Below are 25850 nucleotides of genomic sequence, written 5' to 3'. Positions count from 1 at the left end.
TGTCTAAGACCTTATAATAAGAAGTAACAGTTTTGAGAAAATCACGTAAATGAGGTAACAGATTGTCACGGCGGTGAGAACAAGGATGACTCTCGTAAATTGTCGTAGGAGTTCACTGATGTTTCATAGCCCTGAAGATGGAAGTAATAACCATTTCCGAAACGACGTTTCTACGAGACTACACAACATAACGTTGCAGAAGACAGTCATCTGCGTACATGAATAAGACCCTTACTATTTGCAAGGTTCAAATACTTTTAGGGCAAACAAATAATGGAGAATGGGGTGGGTGAGACACGTAGTACGCATGAGAACTGCGAAAGCCATAAAAATAATTAATCGAAAAATTTGAACTAAAGACATTTTTGAGAGACACCCTGGTGTGAATTGGAGGTGGGAGGGCGTAGAATGGACTCAACTGGCTTCGGTGATGGGCTCTTTTGTTTTTGTTTTTTTTGTTAAGTGTTCTGTCTGACGACAGGTCCATATGAACAGGATCCTTCCATCCTTTTCTCGGACTGGGACCTGTTCATATACGTTCTTGGCAGATGATCCAGAAGTGGTTTGCCATTGCCTTCTTCTGTGTGTGAATGGAGTAATTGTTGGGATGCCACGGAGAAACCGGGGAAGCCCCCGGAGGAAAACTCCGTGTTGCCTAGACCACAGGCTTGCCCAATACAAGTTATAAATTCGGGCACCGCCGGGAATCGAACCCGAGACCCCAGGATTACAAGGCCAGCGTTCTAGCCGCTAGACCACCGGATTCCAAACGTGAGTAATTTCTTTAACAAACCCAGCAACTGTTTTCTTCTTAAAGCAGTTTTTCTACACTAACACGTATAGCGTATTAACTTGAGTTCAACAGTGGTACCTCCTGAGCACCGGATATGGTAATAAATGTACCGCCTACCTCTCATTCCAAGCCATTGTCCGGAGAGGCGTCTGTGCTTTACATTCCACAACCACGTGCGGAAAACCTCTGCCGATTCTTATCCAAAAGCAAAGAACTAAATATTTCAGTAATTGAACGAATCGTAGTGGAAAGTCAGTTGGCACCCCTGCGGACACAATATGCAACACAGTCCGACATTTCACAGTTCGCTTAAGCATGAAATGTCCCCTGCTTCGAAATTACCTTGAAACTATTGTTGACCAGATTAATTATAACCATCCACCTTTACGCCAGATATAGACTCGCTCGCATCAAAGCCGCTAGACCGCGTTCTATCTATAGAGGAAGGCACATTTTCTGCACCAGATAATTTAGATCGTCCTCAACACGATAGCGGTCATTTTGAATAATACAGCGCGATCAGGTTTGTTTAACCCTTTGAAACAGAAGCTCGTCTAAATAACATTTACAATCCAGTCCATACCGCAGAGAAAACACAACACTTCACCGTTACAAATAACACGATATTAAAACCGTTTAAGGAGATGATCGCTGCTTACATCGATAATTATACAAATACAAAACTGATTGCCAAAGCAGCTGGTACATATAATTACCATTTGGCTTTAAATGGTTAAGGTAGCCTATGGCTTCTTCTAGTGGTTTTGGTTAATGATATGACAGCATTTAAGTTCCTTATGTTTAATTTTATTGATTAATTGTATAATTGTATTGCATGAAAGCCGTGGGACTTACGAGAAAAAAATAATTTTATATAAATCCTTTTATTTTTGTCCACAATTTTATTACCGGCTTGAACACGGTAATTATAATGTGCGTCTCTTGATGATTTGATGATTTAGGGTTCATGATGTCTTGATTATTTTCAGTAGCAGTCATTCAGTATGCTCATGGCTGTTCGACGTCTATGGGTGGCGCGTGAGACGACAGGATTCGATAGGGAGTCGACTAAATAAAGATTTCCGATGATGGAAGGTTAGGTCGGTAATACAGGATTACGTTGAGTAGGTGAGAAGCAATATACGAAATCCAGCTTAAGTCACTAGTACATTTACTTAAATATTTCAGACACAAAGTAGACTTTCATCATTAGCGAGAAGTGTGTTGATAACACGTTGTAATTTCACTTCAATCACCCAGCCCGAAGTTCATCTTAAAATATCTTACCGGTTCCCCATCCAAGCCCGACTTCCTTGTATTTACGGTCTTGACTAACTATCATATTATTAATACACGTGTCTTTTAATACATAAATGCCAGTAAGCCTTGAGTTAATTATTTAACGACGCTCTAGGGACATCTGAAATTACTTTGGCGTTTGAGGAACGATACAAATGTGTCCGATGCCAAGTTTGTAAGGTATTTTTTATCTCGAACTAAGGGCCAGTAACGAAAATTCCCAATAAAATCAAGTCGGTCGGATATTTCGGGACCCCACTGTTTCACGAGCATAAAATATGAGCGCAAGTACGAATAATGTTTACTTTGGCCCGGGAAAGCCTGGCATATGCTACATGAATTTTAATTTTATTATTTGAAGCACGTCAGAATCCGACCCGGGCCCAAACATGCCTCCAGGGTGAGACAGCTTTTCCTGTGTCCGGGACGAGTCTCGAACCCTCTGAAGTACAGGAATCTTCCAGAGTTATGGGGCCTTTGTTCTGTGACCTAAACCCCCATGTGCATGATGGACGCCCCTTTGGATTAAAAGTTAAATTAAATTAAAATCCTTTCAAAAGAACTGAAGTTTCTATATGCAGACGAACACGGCGAAGAGAATTCCGAAGCGAAATTTTGCAACTTGTTTCGAACGCGCCTAAAAGCTGCAGTAATCTGACAGGTGTGAAGAAACGTGCCCCCGTCTCATGGACGAGGCCTCTAATTCTGAGGCTAGTTCAGCCTGAGAGGCCGAACAGACAGGCTTTCTCCATTTTTACCTAAAGACGAGAGCATAATCTAGCTTTCTAAATATTGTGACCTTATTTATAATTTAAGACGGATACAGTTAACCGCCTTACCGCCACGGTGGTCTAGCGGTTAGAACGCTGGCCTTGTAAGCCTGGGGTCCCGGGTTCAATTCCCGGTGGTGCTCAAATTTATAACTTGTGTTGGGCAAGGCCGTGGTCTAGGCATCACGGAGTTTTCCTCCGGGGGCTTCCCCGGTTTCTCCGTGGCATCCCAACAATTACTCCATTCACACACAGAAGAAGGCAATGGCAAACCACTTCTGATCATCTCTGCCAAGAATGTATATATGTATGAGCAGGTCCCTGACAACCTGAAGAGGTTGGAAGGATCCTGTTCATAATATATGGACCTGTCGTCAGACAGAACACTACAAATAAAAAAAACAGTTAACCGACGATCTGAAACAAGGAAAGAAGATGAAGTTCCAGGAATTAAAACGAAAAGCTGAGAATAGGGAAACTAGAGAGCTCTTTTTGGCCAGAGCAATGGACCTGTCGTCAGACAGAACACTAAATAATAATAATAATTTATAATTTAGACGATGGGCAGTATCCAAAAGAACATCTTTACGTGTCATAACGCACAACAGTAAAAAAAAAAAAACTTTTCAGACTTTGAGGTCTATTTAACTTTTAAATAGGTGGTCCATGGCTCAGACAGGGGATCTGAGTACATTGCACGACCTCCTCATGTCTGGGCTCATTAGGCCTAAATAGGATATACAAGCGCTAGGATTGTATTCGTGCCCCTTGTGAACTGATTTAGTGCATGGAGTAATTTAAAGTGAAGAATAAGTTATTGGTTGGTTCAGAGAGAAAGGTGATGACAGTGGATTTTCGAAATACGAGTAACTAAAAAAGAAGACGGTCATAAACTGAAGACATTACTGACAATGAAAAGAATTCAATTTATTTACAAATTTAAAGAAAATCAACAGAAAAAAATGCTGAAGGAAATCTGCAGGAAGTTTGCCTATATTGTTTGAAACACCAGATGCATTGGAGGATCATTTCGATTAAAACATGACAAAGATCTGCCAACTACTTGCGTTTGTTGTAAGTGTAAATATTTACTGCAATAATCTGCAGTGCACGTAAAGAATCCCGTACGTCTGAATGCGTTCGAACAAGACTGGTTGACAAGAATACAAAAGCAAATTTGAAGGTTAACACAGACGTAATGTGATTTGGAATGAATTGCTATTGTAGAATGGGCCATGATTTTAGTTTTCTCCGTGTTCAACTCCTTAAACACTGACTTGATTTTAGACTCCACACTTTTTTTTTTACTTAGTGTTCTGTCTGACGACAGGTCCATATGAACAGGATCCTTCCATCCTTTTCTCGGACTGGGACCTGTTCATATACGTTCTTGGCAGATGATCCAGAAGTGGTTTGCCATTGCCTTCTTCTGTGTGTGAATGGAGTAATTGTTGGGGTGCCACGAAGGAAAACTCCGTGTTGCCTAGACCACGGCCTTGCCCAACACAAGTTATAAATTCGGGCACCGCCGGGAATCGAACCCGAGATCCCTAGGATTACAAGGCCAGCGTTCTAACCGCTAGACCGTTCTTAATTCTTGCTGCGGGAGTTGGAATATTAATAAAATTACTTGCATCGTCCTGTAAATATCATTAGTCCTAATTAAAACAAGGTGGATTTTCTCTCCGTACATCGAAGAAGGCAAAAATAAAAAGTTTTCAGGCGGTAAACAAAAACGTGATTTTGTCATCAACAAGGAAACTTTAAAAGTATTACGTATTCATCTGAACAGTCAGCAGAATGAAAGTGATTTGTTTGTGTGTCAGGGAAACCGGGTTGAAATTTTTCAGGAAATTCTGGAAGACAGATAGTTTTGTGTACAGTCACAGCAAATGATTAAATATAGCTCCTGCGGACAATACTGAACAAAAGAATTCCTCTAAATTTAAATCCGCGGTACAAGTAGTCCGATAACCGCTAGATCACTGCACAAAATGATATTTGAGGAATAAAATCACTTATTCCTACATGGCTACACAAGCACATATTGATTTAATGCCGATCACATCGTACGTGTTGGCCGGATCAAATACTGGGATTGCTTTTTCGAATCCCGCTAGGGGGCATTGATATGTTATCTCGTGTGCCTTGCGTTAAGAAGAATGTTCTTAAAAAAAGACACCCACAAAATATCTAGAGGGCACATATATTATTTTAAAAATCTGACTCATATCAGGTTAGGTTTCAAATTCGTGAAAAATAAATAATGACAGTAATATAAGTATTGAAGTATCACGAAAATTAAGTTAGTATTATATATTACATGCAAACTCAATTCTTATCGCTAACATTTTACCACAAATCTCGGGAAGCAATTTTCCAATTCGTCCTCCCTGAACACCACGCCAAGAATAGAGATAAAACTCCGTGTATTCTAATTTCGGTTTAGATAGATGCTCCGGCTGTCAGTATCTCCTGTAACTCTGTTTAGGTAATCGGTTTTTCCGTGAATAAATCTGGATTTTGTAGCCCAAATGAGGATTATTTTTAACATCTATCAGGAATCGCCGATGCTTCGACTACGCAGGCATTTCGCGACTGTTATTAAGTCGAGAGGTTTCAGACCTTTTAAAATAATGACAAATCTACACGGAATATCAAATTCCTGAAACTTTCGTGACACAAAGGTCTCCAAATGGGAGACATAGCATTGAGTGGTTCAAAACGTGATCTAAGGAATACGCATGGAGTTCTTCTATGATTCAATGGATATTAAAATTAATACACTTCAAATAAGTATGTTCAAGAACAATTTCTGTATCTGGTAACTAAATTCTTATACGACAGGCGGCAAAAACTGTTTGCACGAATAATGTCCTGTGAAAATATTCAGAATTCAGTGATCTTACTTATTTACTAACTACTTATACTTCAGACTTATTAATATTGTAAATCCTACATACATCGCAACTGGCTTCGGATTTTATATAATTGGGTTCACTTCGCTTAAATATATGTAGCCTCGCATTACGATTCTCGTATTTCTTCAGTATTTCTTCTTACAATAAACGCATTTCCTTGAAAGAATTTTTCTCAAAAATTATCCAATAGGACCCCCAAGAAAGTCATATTTATGTATCTGTTTCTACTATAACTCATATATAATCACTTCTCACAATGTTTAGTATCAGAAATTTGGTTAATTTTCAGGTTTACCCTTGAACTACGCGACTGAGGGAAAGCTATAAAAGTATTTTGCGTTAGCTGACGGGTATATCGATAACTGTACATCAGCTGCGTTGGTATGGACCGAGGAAAATTCTGCTTCTTCAGTATTTTATGTTTTATTCCTGGGTATTTGATTCTATTTGATTAAGAGCCTGGTCCTTGCTCTCCCTTCGCCGTGAACCTGAGTACAAATGGCGTTCATGTTGGCTTCTTTGTAATTACATACATTCTGGTTACTCACAGATTTACTACGTTTCTTATTTTATGGAAATGACCGTGCAACCTAACATTTGCAAAAGTTAATTCGTAGAGTGAGTTCATTTAGTTTCTTTCATAGCGGAATCCATTGTACTTTTATGTTGATGTCTGTAACATTGCGCGAGTTTAGTATTTATTATTATTATTATCATTATTTGCATGATAAGCATCCATATTTGATTAAACCTGGTTTCATAAATACACAACTTTGACTTTTGTATGTCCATAAATTATATTAAAATGGAAAGCTCTGCACATAATTGTCGTTAAATTCCGTACACTCGTGATACGAGTTACGTTAATTGAATGATTTTAAACGAAAGATATATATCAAAGCAAAGTCTGAGTTCGCAAACATGTATCTGACGTATTTCCTATTCGGAATGGTCTAAAACAAGATGCTTCATCACTACTGATTTTTAAAACTGGTGTGGAATGTGTCTTTAGGAATAGTCCATAAAACAAACACTGGAAATATAAGTATTATAAAGAAAAACGTGGAACCTCTAGATGCCTGTAAGGTAGGATGTCAGAAATAAAACGCAGAGAAATTAATTAGGATGAGAAACACGGGCGTATATCGTGCACGAGAGAGAGAGAGACGAGAAATGCATACGAAGTTTTTGTCGCAAAACCAGAGGTAACAGCTACTTGAAGGCCACTGACATAGAAGATAGGATAATATTAAAGTGTTTTTTTTAAAGAAATACGTGAACTGTATTAATATGGCTCTTGTAAACACGACCATGAACCCTCGAGTTTCTGGCTTCTCAGAACTGTTGTTCCATTGGCTTGGGTAGTTTCAAGGGTAAAGATGTTAGGTTAGGTTTCTTCTCTGAAAATAAACGTCAGGTTTTCCAGGTATACCTAGCGAGACAATAGTGTTTAATGAGATCTGACACATGGACTAAATTTAGAAGGGGAGGGGGTGCAGTGTGTAATAACAAGTTTACGTCTTCCATGCCATCCAGCACACTACCATTTTCCAAAGCTTCTTCAGGACGCAGAGAAACTCTTTACTGGCATTTTTGTAATTTACCCGAAAAACATACGAATTTCCTGTGTTATTTTAAAAGATTCCAAACAGGGACACATGTTCGTGTCAACAGTGGGTTGTGACGTCGCGTTGGTTTTTATGTGACTAATAACGTTTCTGACGATAATATCACCTTCGTCTTCAGGGGTGAAGTTTGTGTTGTTAGTCAGAAGGCTATCTACATTTTTAACGCCACGAAAATCCCAAATCTCAAACATTGAACATATTTTTCTGTATCTGCTTTGCGTATGTACGTAGGCCTATGCAGTATAATGCATGCATCTGGATCAACTTGAAACTTTATTCTAAAAATCAGTGAAAATTGGATGTAATTTGTTTCCTCCCATAAATAGTAAATCAATGACAATATAATTTAAGATTCATTACTAGCTTAAAGAAACAAGTGTCTTTACAAGAAAGCTATCAGCATTATTTGTTATATGAGCTAATATTGGAAGTTGTTATGTGTTCCTTCCAAATACTGAGGCTACACTTCTACTCCCTCGTTTAATTTTTACGGAACAGTCAAAATTTCACAACTAATTAGATGTTCTCTTTTCAGAACAGTAGACGCATCTCTGAAATAAATAATACGTAATAAACTACAGTAAAACACAAAGACGACCAGCGTCGATCTTACACTGATTTAAAATGGCCACTAAGCATAATTATATTCGATCTAATAAATTGCAGTTTCTTTCCAGAAATTTAAAATTAAACTTTATTTAAATAACCGGCAAACGAATGGAAGTGATATTTCTACATTTTTCGCCCCCACACTCGATGGTAGCTTAATGGTTCTTACGTGATGTAATCTAAACAAAATTTGGTATATGTAATTCTTCTATACCATAAGTAATGTTTACACAGCTATAACTCGATTTACAGAGCCTTATTTATGAAGCATGGTGTGTCAGGAAAAGTGGTGTTCAGTCTGAGGCTTTATGAAAGCCAGTTTAACCTTTGACCTTCTGGCCTATATATAACCTCAGTAGTGAGTTTCAAAGCTTTATCAATAAACAACCTTAGGAAGGTGTTAAATGGTTCGGGGACTGATAATGTCATGCCTGTAGATTTTGATGTCTAGAGAATCTGGAGTAATGCCATTAGAGTGCCTGCGCTTTAAGAGCACTTGTCTTAAAGAATATACAAGCATCTAACTCTAACGTGACCTCACGACTGGCGTGTGGCAGACACGGACCAACAGATTGCTCTCAGCTAACACGAGAAACCTGTAATCCAGATACATCATTGATGTCGGCCTCCGCTGCTATCCAGGTTTTGCGAAGCTTTGGGATACGTGACATATGACATTCAGAACCAGGACGCGTTGCAACGCGATAATGAAGGTGGTGGGGCGACAAATCAGACGAAATGCAAAACAATTTTTGGATCTGTGCAACTGTAATCAGCGACACTTTTTCTCACCTGACTGAAGTGTGGTACAGCCCGGAATTAGGGCACATCTACAGCAAAAATTCTTTCGAACCTCAATAATGTCTTCGCCGGTCTTACTAGAAAGATCAATCGGTTTAAAGTTGACGTTAACTGCAGAGATTATTCGCGATTATCAACACAGCAAATATATAAGGCCCGATACTTATTAGAAAATATTTTAACCTATATTTTCTCTACATCGGTTACAAATGACTCTTGTTCTGGAGCAAATTTTTGGCGTAACATTTAGCGTAAAAAATAACTTAATGGTTGTTTGCCCAGTTAAACGCCGGTCACGAACCCGGGCCCCCGCATTGAGAGACCTATCTCTCACTGCGGGGGCCCGGGTTCGTGACCATGTCAATCTATGTGGGATTTTTGGTGGACAAAATGGTTTTTTCTCCAGTTCTTACGTTTTTCCTTTTTAATATTATTTCCCTGCCGCTCCGTAGTTATTCGTTTATCGTATGCAGATGGAGAGTGGGCACATAAGCGGCCCAGCTCCACACAGATCTAATCTCACTCCATAGCAATAAAAAAGTACTAAATGTTTTTATGACCATAATTCTTTGCCAACTGGATACATCGCTACAGAGAGCGTTGGAATTGAAGTAGGGCGGGTTATGTTTTGAATAATATTTCTTATGATCCACGAGAGAATGAAAAGGGAAATAAAGCAGGTAGGGATCAGGAATAATTAAAAGTATATTTGAAGAAAACGTAAGAAGTGAAGAAAGAACAACACGGAGAAGAAAAAGAAATCCAGATCCCAGGAGAAAAAATGCGCTATTGTGTCCGACACATCGATTAAAGTAACAGTGGTTCGACGAACGTACTCAGTCAAACAGTGCCATCTGGACGACTTAGACTGACTCTGATAAGTAAACCAGCCAATGCAGTCAGTGAACAGAGCAAGTGCTTAGTTTCGACTTGAAATACTGACTGATTCTAATACTTAAGGCAACATTCCGATCGCTCATGAATTCTGATCAAACAGCAACTGCTAACATTAAGCAATACGAAATACAGGTCTATCGAAAGATCACGCAACCCATATTACAATGTTTGTTAATGGTTGCAGTTCTGTATAATTCGAATGGATTAATAAACGCACAATATCGCTGTGACTACACAAGATCCCACGCAGGTCGCGCCAGTCCGTCAGTTGACTATCAACAGTCGAAGTGAAAGGATGTCTTTTTCACAAGAGCAGCGAGTGTTCATAGTCGAACACCACCTGGCGTCTCGTTCTTAACTTAACTTGCCGTAATGAGTCGAGAGATGCATTTTCCGACTCTCCTGTTTTAAGACAATGGACAATAAGTCGTCTGGGAAACCGTTTTAGCGACACAGGAAGGCTACAAGAAGGAGACCGAAATTCTTCACCGGGTTGCCTCAAACGCAAGGAACAGGGCTCATGAATTCCTGAATTCGGTGGACATTCCCAGAACCTAATATAACTTTGTCTTTTGTTTTCTAATTTCAGTGTAGTTTATTTTTTGACAAACAGATTATATATCAGGAATGGACTGAGCGACTTTTCGGTCACGACTTAACAAATTAATCTAAACCAACTCACAATATAATTAATTCAATACAAACTTCGGTGCAACTGGACTTAAAGATTGATACTGAAATCTTTCACTGCACTTATAACAGTAATAACGCTTTGACTTGGCGAAACGTGTTCGCAAAAACCACGTGAAATGAAAAGTCGTGTTGCGATAACAGACAGGTTTATAGTTAACGAGTAGATTTGGTAAACCATCTAATACAACATGCAACAAATGTATCATTAGCGTTAAAATGCCCTACACATTTGGGCGAAATTTCGTCATTCCCAGGGGCTATTATTAACAGTTTTACATTTGTTATAAAGTTCACATACTGAAACGTCATAACAGCTACTTGTATCTCTTCAATAGATGGTATTAATAATTCTTGTACAATAAGACGTTTTCACGATTTTTAATCCTGTCCCATAATCTTGTTTAATGACGACATATATCATTTTGTTTCGCATGGTATTATATTTGGTTCAGGGTATCGTAATGTTTACCCGTCCTAGCGGAATGTGCACTGAGGACCATCGAAGCAAGAGTCCTTCCCAGACCCGCGTATGAATGAATCTGCTCGTAGGAACAATAAATGATGAAGCTGAATCTGACGAGGTCTGTTGTTCTATTCCAGGCAATGGCCATGCTGCATGCCGCAGACTCAGTGGCGGTGCTGGTGGGGGTGGTGGGGGCGGGGATGATGGTGGTGTGCTGGTCATGAAGCCGGCATACACGGACTGGGCCGCCTAGTAGCAGCATAGCAGCACAGCGGCCTAGGTCTGGGCGCAACCACTCAGCATGGTGTCCACCAGAGAATGAAGAAGCAAAACGTCCGGACCTTGTCCTTGATAGTCTGCACGTTCACATATCTTCTTGTGGGAGCAGCAGTCTTCGACGCTCTCGAGTCAGAAACTGAGAAAAGACGCTGGGATGTTCTAGACGGTGAGCCAAGCACGTGCTTCTGATAACTGAACGCACGGCTGCGCGTTGGAGGAACTTTCGGGGAGATCACAACGGACGGCTCTTGTCATTAATATCGTTTATAGACAGCTTGGTATTCCTGCCATCCGCTGGCACTGACTTGCATAACACCAAGTTTATTACAGCTCGTTACAAACGGCAATACAAAGGACTAAAACGAACGCGTTCTCTCCAAAGGTAGCCGTGCCAGATGTTATCGTGCCAGTACGAAGTGATACCTCCTGAGGAACATGATAGCTCGTGACATCCAGTATATGTGTCACAATTTGACGTAGAAGAGCTCCTCTTCCAACTCCGATCCCTTTTGTGGCAAAGTATTAGCATGGATTGAGGGTGTGTGATGCTCTGTATTTTGACCAAAAATTTCGAAATGTCCATCGTGGTCTTCTGGGTTGTGATATTTGCAGAATTGTAGATGGTACCGACGATTCGGCGAGACATACTGCTTCAGTCTTCAGGGATGAAGTTGGAGGCAGCATGTTTCTTGAAACGTTGGCAAATCCAAACTGTGTCACAATCAGAAGACCACAACGCCGTCAAGACCCCGAATTCGAGGCGCAACCTCAACTTACAAGAATTTTTAAAAAAAATCTTCTAACGCCTTTGTGCTTGTTCCTTGAACAGTTGCTTGGAATCCTCCCATAAAGCTCATCAGCAAACTATTACCGAATACAAAGTTCTGCAAATTATGTTGCTAGGAGCTAAAGTTTATGTCTATGTGAATCTAGTTTATCTTTCACGAACATTACAATATCGAAAAGGTTAATGTAATATGAAAGCCATTTTTGGTCTAGCGGTTAGAACGCTGGCCTTGTAATCCTGGGGTCTCGGGTTCGATTCCCGGCGGTGCCCGAATTTATAACTTGTGTTGGGCAAGGCCGTGGTCTAGGCAACACGGAGTTTTCCTCCGTGGCATCCCAACAATTACTCCATTCACACACAGAAGAAGGCAATGGCAAACCACTTCTGGATCATCTGCCAAGAACGTATATGAACAGGTCCCAGTCCGAGACAAGGATGGAATGATCGTGTTCATATGGACCTGTCGTCAGACAGAACACTAAATAATAATAATAAGCGGTCTAGCGGATAGAACGCTGGCATTGTAATCCTGGGGTCTCGAGTTCGATTCCCGCGGTGCCCGAATTTATAACTTGTGTTGGGCAAGGCCGTGGTCTAGGCAACACGGAGTTTTCCTCCGGGGGCTTCCCCGGTTTCTCCGTGGCATCCCAACAATTACTCCATTCACACACAGAAGAAGGCAATGGCAAACCACTTCTGGATCATCTGCCAAGAACGTATATGAACAGGTCCCAGTCCGAGAAAAGGATGGAAGGATCCTGTTCATATGGACCTGTCGTCAGACAGAACACTAAATAAACAAAAAATAATTCGCAAGTGTAACAAATGAAGGTTAGTGATACGCAGAGCCTGAGGTAAGCGAAATAGAAGGACGATCCTAACTGTTTATTTGTTTCTGTTCATAAAGTTAACGTCACGGGCTCAAAATTTACCCGGCGATTAAGGTTTATAGCAATGTTGACTGAGAACTTGAAGCAAACACAGTCGCTGTGTGACGAACTTCGAATATGATGATTATACGGTCATGATTCAGTCCACTGAAGTTGAGCTGTGGCAGAACCTATGGTAAGGAAGAGCCCGGTATAATCTGAATAAAGTAAACGGAAAACGAATTTATTTCCGCGTGATAAGAAAGGAATCAAAAACGATAAAGTACACAACATGTGTGGAATTTTTCTCTAAGAAATCGAGTTTTAGTCACACTGTCATCTTTGTCTTTCAAGTCGCATCAACTTGACAACTCCATTGGCCTTTTTTTCTGGGGTCAGTGGATAAAACGTGAAAATGATGGAATTTTGGTAGCGTAAGAGGAGGTGATTGACAGAACTACGAAACGAAAGTCATCTGAAACAACATAAAATATTAAATACGAAGAAGAATCTTGTGTTGTCTGAAAGTTTTCTTCTAAAAGAACTCCATAGAATTTGGTTGATACCATCTGACCCTCATGTACGTCAAGTTCCGACGAGCTTCCAGAGTGATATAAAAGACTTCAGCTGCTGGTATCATTGCACATCTTCAATAAAGATGTAAGATAGCTTCCGGACTGCAGCCAGGGATCCTTGCTGACGGAGTAAAGCCTCCGTGGTCTGAAACTAACCACTCACTTGTCCAGTATCGATGGCACAAATGGATGCTCACGAATGCATGATCTCAAGTACAGGCATAGCCTAACGTTTTGAGTGTTTTTGAGTTATTTAACGACTTTTTTCCAAAACTGAATTGGTTATAAAGCATCTAATGGTAGAATGTTAATAAACGATAAACTGGAAAGACTCTGAGAGAAAATGCACATTGGTTATTTTAATGTACCATCTCAGTATTTTCCTGCAAAGACCGAGGAGGATTCCGAAGAACTGCAGTTCGAGACTAGATATCAGAATCAGCGAAACGCAAAGTTCGGTAGATCTTAAATTTGTGCAGTTTGAATTATGCTGGAAAGTCGTCCTGGAACGTGATAAAGATATAAAAAAAATAAGTAACAAGGAAAATATTTGGATCTAAGAGGGCGAACACGACAGAAGGCTGTAAGAAACTACATAATGAACTTTTTTTACTCTTTACCATTCAGGGCAATTTCGGGGAAATCAAATAAAGGGAAAATAGTAAGCTGGGGTCTATAGCAAATATGTGAGAAACGTGAAACGCATAAAAGATTTTGGTCGAAAAACCTGAAGAGAGAAAATCACATAGAAGGCACTGGTTTCAAGAAATGTGGGATTGAGGGTGTGGCTCAAAATATATGATTCAGTGGCGAAACCCCTTTCAACGTGATAACGACGTTTCGGGTTCAATGATACCGGAGAATATGACGACTAACACAGTTACTATTAGCTCCTCAAAGAGGGCTCTGTTCTGTAGACTTCGGTAGTTACAATAAACCGCGAGAAGTTAAGTACCGTAACGTGGGAAATCTATGTATATGTTACCGGCAAACTCGGACTCCTTGGACGAGGAATCGGCCCGTCGCAAGGCCTCTACCTGTACACTGGACAGCACAACAAAACATCCATGGCTTGAGTGGGATTCGAACCTACGGTCCCAGCGACCAAGCGGCACAAGGCTCACGCCTCAGACCGCGCGGCCACTGTGACCCCGAATATTAATGTTTATTACTAATGAAATGTCTGTCTTCTGCGTTGTTGCGCCGTAGTCTTGTAGAAGTTTACCGACGTTTCAGAGGTGTTTGGTGCCTCCACCATCGGGGGCGATGATATTCTCAGGTTCGGAGAAGATTAAACGTGAAACATTGAGGTTATGTTATTAAAATAATCTCCGTTGTTACGACTACCAACAAATCTTGTTTTCCGCATTTGTTTAGGGTCCATGCCAATCAAAACCAATCATCAAGATTGTAAATTCTACACGTGTGTCTAGAATCTAGACAGCGAAGAGTTGGTTGCTTTATGCTCTAAGTATTCACTTCTTCGATTTAATTACGTAATCGCTGTTTCAAATTAAAGTGTCACTTCAAAGGGATATCCTCGTGTGAAATTTAACGCTTAATATGATAGGTTTGTGGTCTGTAGTGCGTGCTTTTTCAAAGAGAACATAGCTTCTCCAACAGCAGTTTTACCAAAACACATCAGTCTTTATTACCTCCGACACGCCTTACTTTCCCTACTCGTATGTTTTTCAGTAACATGTTCTGAAAAAAATGAGGTCCAGAATGCAAAGCTTACGTGATGCTGATTCAGGTGGAATGCTTTGTACGTTGTAGGGACGGTGTAGAGCTATATTACAGGCAATCAAGCGACCGCCAGGGGCGACAAATCTAACTTTGTTCTTTGGCTTCTGTGAAATGAAATCTTAAGTCCCAAACTCTGTCACCTACTACGTTCAGCTAGCTACCACAGTGATATTAGGGCTTATAGGCCTATCACGAACGTAACTAGCGTACAGTAAGACCCGTTGAAGTTGACGGGAAATAAATTTTTCTTGTGTATTGAACGGTAAGCTTTGCAACTGGAATTAAAAGTCAAAAATTTATAAAATTTATTTTTCAGCTAAATTAACTGTGAAAACATCTTCACTGTGACAGGAGCCAAATTCCTGCCAGACACACCAACAAAAATCCGACCACCTTATTCCAATCACCCGCCAAACGCAGAATCCGTCAGACTCTACAAAAGCCTCGTTCGCATTTCCTGCTACAAGGGTCGCCAACGTCATAACTAAATTTTATTACATAGTATAATTGCGTCATATTGTGAATCAAATATTAAATTAATTATTCGGTTTTGTCCGTCTAATCACAATTATATTTAAAATTTGAAATTTACAAATAAGACAATTAAATTATCATTTTATGTTCCACATGTAAATCGATTATTCGATGTGGAACATAAAATGATAATTTAATTATCTTATTTGTAAATTTTAAATATAATTGTGATTAGACGGACAAAACCGAATAATTAATTTAAATTTTATTCCTGGTTCAGCGGTGCAGGTAATCTGTCACAAGAACTCGAATAAAACTTGTGTACAAGTGGCAGGTATGAACGTGTTTATATTACTTATATTGATATTGTTTTATAATTCCGATGACAACGAACATTTTCGTTTTTGTGTTCTGAAATTTCGTAAAATGGATTGTGACGACGTTCTGCTGTGCTCAGCTGAGAGAGTGGTACGGAATTTCTCATGACATTGGGCGGCATTTCGTGTTGCATCTCTTCTGCCCCCTAGTACACACTTTAGAAGCCCTTGTTTATCAAACTGTCAGAAGACAGACGAGCTTGTTGGTGGGAGGTTGGTAGTTGTGGTGTTGGGCGGAGAGGTAAACAGACGGATAAAAGCTAGGCAGGAAGATAGACGGGCACATGAGTGGATGGCTAGATGGATGGTTCAATTGATGGATGACAAATACGACCTCTTATCAGGTAGGTCTTCTTCAGATCGATAAAACTTTAAAGCAAATCTCCCTCGCCATCGATTACCCACCCAACCAGAGGCGACCAAACTCTCTGATTCAATGCGTTTAGGGCGGGGGGGCTGAGAACGGTCATATTACTAAAATTGTCTAGATTTGTATTTTCAAACGTGCCAAGAATTTTCCTTTGATCGCTAGACATCGCCCGTCACCCACATGCATGTATGTTCGCTTTTAGCTGTTTACACTTTACATTTTTTTAAAGTTTAGTTTAATCATCGCGACATATTTTATATGTTACCAAACAATGAGAACGTATTAGACATTTTGTAAATTTATATTTTGTCCTATTACGAGTTTTAAACTTGATTTCTTCCTAAACGTAGACTAATAAAGAGACAGACTGTACTAGATAACAGGACTTGAGGATGCACATTATAACTGGGATTCTCAGGGGGCCTGGAAACAGAGAACGTGACCTCCACACTAATTCATACTTTCAGATAAAAGTAGAAGTTATCTAATCACATGAAATTATTCTGCATGCAAGGAAATGTATAAAATTGGTCGTAATATTTTCAGGGCAGTAATATATAGGTCAGTGGTCCCCAGAATATTTTATTGGTGCAACCATCCAATTAAAAAAAAAATTCTTCGCAAGCATTTCCACAAAAGAGATTCATAATATATTAAATAAAGTTGACTTTGCTTTCACCAGTCGTAACTGCAAATATATTCCGGTTCCATTCAAGCTGAGTAACAGCCAGTCTAAAAAACCACTTTTGAAAATTTCTTTCAAGATTAACGAGGTTAGTTACAGCGTCAAATTTAATTTCTTCGAATTCGTAACAGTTTTCTTGGAGACGCCCACTCGTGTTGACAAATGTTTCTGCGCTGTGACTTTCGCAGGGGCTTTTAAAATATGTCTTCGTTTGATGAAACCCAAAGATGTCAAAAAGCTTAATAATGGCCGCATTTGTACCTTGAAGACCGGTGTTTAGTCTGCTGTGCCGATCAAATATAGGTACTATATGACAAATTGTAGAGCAGCATGTCACTTATGATTATATATATATATATATGATCTTATGGAATTTTCAAGCACACTTTTGCAACTCAACCAATCGTTGAAGAACTTACTTCTTGACGACAACCTAACCTCTGGGGAAAATAAGTAATTGTGGTCTGCCTTCGATTCCTTGCGCAGTTCTGTAAGTAAGAAAGAGTTCAAAGGGCAAACTTTAACAGATCTCACAGATTTTAAGGCCAATTGTAGCACAGTACCTAATTGTGATTGAGGGTCACGTGATTCTAAAGCCTCTGTATGACTGAAGCAGCGTATAAAGTGTATATGAGATGAAACATGTCTTCCTTCAGCTTTAAATCCTACGACAGTTGCTGCTGATTGTCCATCCTCAAAGATCTCGACACGGTCTTGCCACGGTCTCTGGAAGTGACGAAACCTTGTTTGTATCATTTCCTATAGTCCTCTCTTTGACCTCTCCACAAGACATAAAATCTTCGTTGTTCCTTGATGTGTTCTGAAACTGATTCACTTCGCCGCGTCACGGTATCTTTGTAAAGAAGAATTTCTTTAAGAGCTTGGCTGCAGATTTCACCACGCGTAATTTCAGACATTTTGATGTCTGCCTTCAGCCTTCGCCTTCCTATAGCGTGACGCTTTATATTTTAACAAATTTATATTGCATTCCAAATGCATTGATGTTTCCAGTAGCCATGGGAATATGCGAAATTGTGCATTGTAAAAAAATATGCTGATGTTTTTAAAACAATTGCTGTCTCTTAGCATTGAATCAATGCAAGAAGACATCAAGGGACACCTGCTGATCAGGATTAATAAATTCAGTCCAAGATTCGCTCTTCAGATGGACGAATGAACAGACTTGACAGGAGTAGCCCAGATACTTGTGCTTTTCTGATACTTTCGGAAACATCCACCACTTTGAAGGAGATTTACAGGAAGTGCTGTATCCAAGGCAGTGAATAACTATTTCTTGGGCAAACTGCTTCAGAAAGTGTACAGACAGAGTAAGAGCTTTGACAGGACACAAGAAAGGCTTATAAGTTTAATTGAGGCAAATTGGCCCCCACGCGAACTTCATACACTGCATCATCACCAGAGGCGATTCAGCATCACGTGACTTTGAACCAAAATTATATTCTGCGCTGCAAGAGATGGCGAAATTCGTGAACTCTGTAAAAGCTCTCCCATTAAACGCCGTATTATTTGCAGTTTTGTGTGAATGAATGCAGGCAGACCGACTACAAGTTCCTTCTCTTGCAACCGGAGCTAACTTTGTTGCTAAGGTAAAAGTCCTGAAATTATTAATTGAGCTGAAAGAAGAAGTTCGCAGAATTTTACGGGATTCTCGTTCTCCGCTATATCAGTACTTTTCAGATACGAAGTGCCTTATTTTTTTGTCATATTTAAGAACCAAATGCAAGCTGTTTCAGGTTTTTGGTAAGGTTTCGGTGTTCACGAAAAAAAAAGATGATGCTATGAAAACGCCTTTGCGAAAGCGACGCTCTAGAACTGTTTGTCAACATAAGTTAATATCCAGGAGAAAATTATTCCGCATTTGAAGAAATTAAACCTCGTCTTGTGACTCATCTCTCTTATCTGGAGAGAAATTTTTAGAACCGTCTTCCAGAACCAACTCTTCAGCAGCATAAATGGACTCGAAATCCATTTGCAGCCACATTCGTTGAGAAATTAAGCTACCTTTCTACAAAATCCAAGGAATCTCTGATGGAACACACTTGTGATATATCTCTCAAGACCAAGTTTGAAACTCTGCCTCTTCATGAATTTTGGATTTAAATAAGAAAAAAACACTTGGGGGGGGAGGTCTGCCCCAAAATGCTTGCTCTCCAGGGTATACCCTCGTACGTATAGCATTCCAGAGGTTCTGACCCCCGACATGTGTGTCCTGTGGCCAGCATACGTGTTCTTTCAGAACTCATTGCATTGTAGTCACTGGCCTTAGTCACCCCTACACTTCCACTATGAAAGGTTAGGCCACTGTTGTGACTGCACATGGAAAATCCCAGGAACTCACACCCATGCTCACACCCCACAGCTTTACGCTCGTGGCCGCCCCCAGGCATTCTACTCCCTGAAGCCAAACCTCCCAAGCGGATTCATCTCTCATGCATGTCTCCATCACAAGGCTTAAAAATGTATGGCACTGCCCTTGTTGAGCTTCCACTGTTACGGGTTAGACCAGCCAGGGTTTGGCCGACTAGGGGGCTAGGCCACCCCCAGGGTGTTTGCTGCGCTGAGGCTTTGTTTCTTCGGCGTCTAGCCCTCCTGGACCGTGGCTGTAACAGGGTGCACCGAGGTCATGGCTGAATCATATTGTCGGATATAGGATTCCACTGTTACAACAATAACCTCGGGTCACACTGTTGCATTTGCTATTCCCTCCTGCTACCCTGTTGATGTCACTGTCTACACTTGAATTCCACTGCGCTCCAAAGGATACACTTCACGAATCTGGTAAGTTGCACTAATGAAATTACCACAACGAAGTGTCGCTTAAAGTTTTATCTTGTCAGTTTCTTACACTTGCACTTAATTTATTTACGTGTGCATTTCATAAATCCCTAATCCACTTGCTATTAACACCAGGAAGAGAGAATAAATCCTACAGCTGTTTCTCAAATTACGTGTGCTGTATCACAATATTCTTTACCGCTTGAGACAGATCTTCGCCGGGTGTTGGAAATGATCCACATACGCCCTTCTGAAACGTAATTTATCTAATTTTGTGCCCCTCCCCACCCCTTCCGTTTAAATTTTACCGCCCCATGCCACCGCCTACTTTTGCCTACTAGTTAAACCGCCTGTGAATAACAGTGCATGTCTGCGACATTAATTCTCCTACCAGAAAGCCAACGCATTTGAGGCATAGGAGAATTTTAAAAGTATTTGTGAAAAATTAGCAGTAGCCCATCTCTTTAAAATGACATTAAAATTACGTGAAATTCAAGTGTTACCTTTGATAAAATGAACCACTTTCATCGTCTCATCCGACGCAGTCGTTAATTTCTACGACATCTTACTTGCTTTTAATTATCCTTCGCGTACGTAGAAATTAATCCGTTTGACATTTGACATTATATCCCAAATAAATTTAGTATGTGTCTTTTACTTCTTTACTGCCGATATAGAGATCCAATCAATTCTGAAAAATGCGTATTTTCGCCATCAAATGTAATTTTAAAAACGTAAAATCATTATATTACAATTTCCCTCTCCGAATAATTGCTTTGGCATTAATTTTCAGAATATTATATCTTCACTGATTTTACCGCTGGATTCATACAGTTTGAATATAAGAAAATCAACACAATTAGAAACATTCGGTTACTTCAATATATTTGGAATAAAAATTCACTTTTGCGCAGCTTTTGACTTGTTAGTTCATCATCAGCGAGGACTTCAATTTGCTACTTAACCGTAATAAAACTAATTCAAGATTATCTATTATCGAAGCCTATTCCTACATTTTGTATTTATTTTTGATTCGCGCGAATTTCTAGATGTGTCATAGGAAAATATTCAGAAGTTCTGTTTATATGTAAGACTTGAGGTTCTCACAGCGGTGAATATGAAGATTTCTGTCTTCTGGGTTATTGCGCTGTGTAGTCTGGTCGATGTTAACCAACGTTTCAGAGGTCATACTGCCTCCGTCATCAGGGCGATGATATTGGTTAACATCGACCAGACTACACAGCGCAATAACCCAGAAGACAGAAATCTTCTGTTTATATATTTTTATGTTTTGTCTACGGAAGCCGGTGAAGTTTCGCTGTCAAATATAATTTTATTGGATAATGGCATACCGAATAACATTGAAACATAGTATGGGCTTCTGTTAAATCCTGAATGTAAATCAAATGATACAGTAGTATTAATCGTAGTATTTATAATTTGGACGTCTTGATACAACAGTTATTTTTTTCATTTTAATGCATCGAACCTTCTGTGTGAACATTATTTTTAAGATTTAGGGATAAACTTATCCACTGGTGCCATACTGAGTTGATGTAATTCCAAAGAACTGTCTGTAACAAGCAATAATACTTGTAAGCACATAAGACAGTGTCGTTAACAATAATGAAAATTTTAATTTTTAAAAGTAGCGAATCCATGGGTTTATGCGACTGAGCTGATAGAAAAATTCGACAGAAATGACAATTATAGAAATTGCAATTCGTCCCAGAACACACAGTTTGGGCAAAGGACCGCGTGTGGGACGTGGCCCTAAGCCTTCCGGGTGTGTGGGAGAGGTGAAAGGGCCTTATGGGAAGGAAGGCATGATTTCGGGGGAGGGGGGGTTCTTACGTTCCTGCATGCATGTCCTAAGCTTTTCAGAACCCACAACAATTCTCGCCGAGACACCAATGGTAACCACAATAACACAATACAGCAACCATTTCCATTAATGTAACGATAATAAAAACTGCAAACAAAGAAATTTGAACACCTCTTGTCATCAACCGCCTAGAGAAGAAACACAGAAAATTTGATTTGAGTTTAATCGCCAGTGGTGCAGCTTCCATAACAAATTTCATCCCAGTCATTGATGCAGTTCGTACAAAGAGATCATAATAATGTAACTTACGAAACGTAACGTAGCCTAATACAACAACAGGACTTTTTTTAGGAGTCACGTCATAAAGAATCACATTTTGGGGGGGGGGGTGCATTCGTGGGTTTCGTTAAGGCATTATCATAAAGTTCACATAGAAAATCACGAGAAGTCACTGTACTTCTGGTCTCCTCAGTACGGAAAATTTGGGGATTTGGCTACACGTGCAATAGGTAAAGTATTTATCACCAATGCAGGTACATGACTGAATCAAGAGTTGCCCTTCAGAAGCTAACAGTGAGTTAGCTAGTCAAAGAATTTCCCGCCTGCTATAAAATCCGAAAGCTTATTACCTTATGAGGCAGATACATCCAGTCCACAGGTTTACATCCAAATACTTTAAGACCTACTTTAACATTCCAATCTGCGCTTAGGTCTCGCAAATGGTATCATCCCTTCAAATTTTGTAAATAAAATAATAGATAATGTATATATCTAACATTATGCTATGTTTATAATTATATGGCTATCATACATAAAAATTGGTTTCATATCCTGCCATTTGGCTACTTTGAATATAAGCCCTAAATGTATATTGTTCCATAAAAGAAATAATTAAAAACAATATTCCGTCATACAATATTATTTATCTGCTTCAAACAGCTTCGAAATATCGACGACTTTAAAGGCCGTATCGTCTGTGAAACAACTTATCAATCAGAGTCTTGACAGCCTGCGTTTGCCACTGACGTGTTCCGCAAACAAGTGGACCCACGCTCAATTCCATTTATTATGTCCCGCTTTCTCCATTAAGCAAATTGAATTCTCGTGCACGGAAAAATATACGCGTGTGCTACTGGTACAAATTAACGAGAAGAGTGGACAAATGCGTTTCGCTTACGCACGCCGTTTCACTGCTGTATAGGGCTTAAGCAGTGCGTTGTAAATTTCAAAATGTGTCATTAAACTGCAGGGGTGTACCACGGAGGGTTAGCTCAGTCACGAGTGTGCCTGATTACGGGTTGGAAGATCCGTGTTCGATCACCGGCGATGGAAAAGGACTATTTTTTCTAGCCATTGCGTCCAGACAGGTTCTGGGTCCACGTAGCCTCCTGCCCAATAAATATCGGGGTTTTTTTTCGGGGTTAAAGCGAAGCTCGGCTGTGACGCTGATAACTCAGCCCCAACTCGTGACGAGGTGAAAAACTACACAAACGTTTCTATCCAACTTCTGTATTCTCGGAATCCCTATTATATAATTTCTCCAAGGTGACGGGCGAAGTATTAGTATGTCTGAATTATACTCATACCTTATAATCTTATACAAAATCCCTTTGTCGAGTTCTTACGTCTTCTTTGCACATTTATCACAAATTAAACTCATTTAGGGCGGATCGTGTCTGGCTGTCTGTCTATCCGCATGTTTCAAGTCTTGAACTATATTAGGGATTTTTACATTTAGTTATGTAAATATGTCGTGCTTATTTGGAGCTACACAAAATTCATAACTTACATGTATTGTCATGTGATTGGCAATAACATGACAGACGCACAAATCTTTAAAATTGAAAAAAAAAATTCTAAGACCCCTTAAGAGAAATACATTCATCAACTGATTTATGGCAATAGATAATTAAAAAATATGTGATTTCTTAAAAGACATTTCTTTAGAATTTAAGCTACTATATGGCTCTCAGTTTCATTACGATAACCAATTAAATATTAGGGCTAAGGATTTGAAAGTTGGTGTAGAGTTGTATCATAAACGTACATACAAATTCTGTGTGAATTACTGTTTATAAGACACATATTAAAAACATGGATACGGCGCGTAGCTGTACCGAAGAAATGAGTTGCTCTGAAAAAAGATACTACTAATAACAATAGAAATTTGCACATAAAGCATCAGAATGATCCATATATTAATATAATAAAATTACACGACAGGTCTCAAGCAATAATTAATTCAATAACTAAGACAGTATCGAAAAACAAAGAAGAGCTAAATTCTGAAGATGAAATCAGTGACACAAACGAAGGAAAACAAATCAAGACATTGATTCAAGAAAATATAAAGAGAAAATGGGAGAACGAAATAATTCATGGAGTTTGAACAGACAACTTATAAGGAAAGAAGACACGTTTCTCTGGCTAACAAGAGGAGATCTGAAAGGGGAAACTGAAAGTCAGATTATAGCAGCACAAGACCAGGCACTAAACACAAAATATTACGCAACAAAAATATTAAAAAAAGATACAGACAGCAAATGCAGACTATGTAAGCAATTTGATGAGACGACAGATCACGTCGTGTCTGGATGTCCAGTGCAGTATATACAACGACATGATCGTGTGTGTACTCAGTTACATTTTAACACATGAAGGAAAGTTGGGGTAAAGCTACAAAAGAAGAACTGGCATGAACACATCCCAAAGACAGTGGAGACAAGTCAGGATAACCAAATAACTATTTTGTGGAACCAACAATTTGGAACTGATAGAACCATTTCAAATAAAATACCGGATGTTATAATCCGAAACAAAAATGGAACTTGTCTCTTAATTGAAGGAAATGTGATTAAGAAGGAAGCTGAGAAGATCTTGAAATAGAAGGAACTTCTCATAGTAATACAGAGAATGTGGAAGGTTCAAGCAAAAATAATTCCAGTAGTTATAGGGGCAACAGGAACTGTCTCCAGGTCTCTCAGGAAATATTTGGCCAACATCCCGGGAGAACACGACGTCAGGGAACTGCAGAAGACCGCCATTTTGGGAACTTCATACATAATTCGGAAGACGCTTTCATAAAATAAAATTATATAATACATGTGGCACTTGCTAAAAACAATATGGATCCCGGAAATAGCTGCTGCCCTATGTACCTTAGGGACAAGGTCTGTCTCGGGTACCTGGAAGTACATACCCCATAAAGTGGTGAATAGATGGGATATAATAATATTAATAATAATTGTATGAACACATCCCGAAGGCAGTTGAGACAAGTCGGGATAACCAAATAACTATTTTGTGGAACCAACAATTCGGAACTGATAGAACCATTTCAAATAACAAACCAGATATTATAATCCGAAACAAAAATGGAACTTGCCTCTTAATTGAAGTAAATGTGATTAAGAAGGAAGCTGAGAAGATCTTGAAATAGAAGGACCTCCTCAATTTCTGGTCCTCTTGTGAGGGTGTGAGTTCGTATCCCACTTCTGACACAAGCATCGGTGGTTCAGTGGTAGAATTCTCGCCTGCCCCTTTGGTCTTCCGTTTAAATGATTTAATTGCGTTTCGTACGTTTTTTGTTTGCCACTGAAATTAACGGGCGGTCTTTGACACTTTTTTTTCAGGTTGACAGGAGACGAATGTTCGACTGGCAAATTCTGGCGACAAAGGTGAAACGAGATCTCAATTTTCTGCACCAACGACGTCCGGTCGGTAAAAGTCAGTGTAGGCTGCAAACAGATATATTCTGAAGCAACAGCTTTGGGACTGGTGTTGTAGCTTAAAAAAGTATATTTATGTTGCATACAAATGCACAAGAAGCCCCATACAGCATTGCAACCATAAAAATATTGTCTACATGTGTGTGTTAGTTGTAGCCTAGGAAACCGGGCAAAGCATACGAATTTTATTTTGTCATGGAAAATATCTTCTCGTCATGTAAAGACATAAGTACACGAGGATTTTGGTAATACGCTTCTAGAAGACAGTTCAGACAATTTACGATGCTCAGTTATTCGTGCGGGTGTGAGGAAACATGTTGGATGCAGCCAGTGAATGCTAAGAATCAGCTGAAAAGGACGTGGTTGAACATCATAACAACCAAAACCATGTTTACAATCCAAAATTCTTGCCCAGAAGCATAATAACACTTCCTAACATCACTTTCACTGTAACATTGTGGCTGA

The 25850-nt window shown here is 39.5% G+C and overlaps 1 protein-coding gene across 2 annotated transcripts in view; it reads left to right on the top strand.

The window, feature by feature from the left end:
- The first annotated feature begins 11033 nt into the window (after window positions 1-11033).
- Window positions 11034-25850, top strand: part of Task6 (TWIK-related acid-sensitive K[+] channel 6) — a 55599-nt gene continuing 40782 nt past the window's right edge. The window contains exon 1 of one of the 2 annotated variants that reach the window (XM_022062685.2): window positions 11034-11319. In XM_022062685.2, the coding sequence (XP_021918377.1) occupies window positions 11193-11319 (127 nt within the window). In that variant the 5' untranslated portion in view covers window positions 11034-11192. The remainder of the gene's footprint in view (window positions 11320-25850) is intronic. The other variant, XM_087345119.1, reaches the window with a different exon arrangement.

This window comes from Zootermopsis nevadensis, unplaced genomic scaffold (assembly GCF_977971745.1).
Source record: "Zootermopsis nevadensis isolate Lab colony 2312 unplaced genomic scaffold, Znev_1.0 Znev_ptg000008l, whole genome shotgun sequence".
Lineage (NCBI taxonomy): Eukaryota > Metazoa > Arthropoda > Insecta > Blattodea > Termopsidae > Zootermopsis > Zootermopsis nevadensis.
Note: the sequence above shows the minus strand (reverse complement) of the source record. Positions and strands in the feature narration are given on the sequence as shown.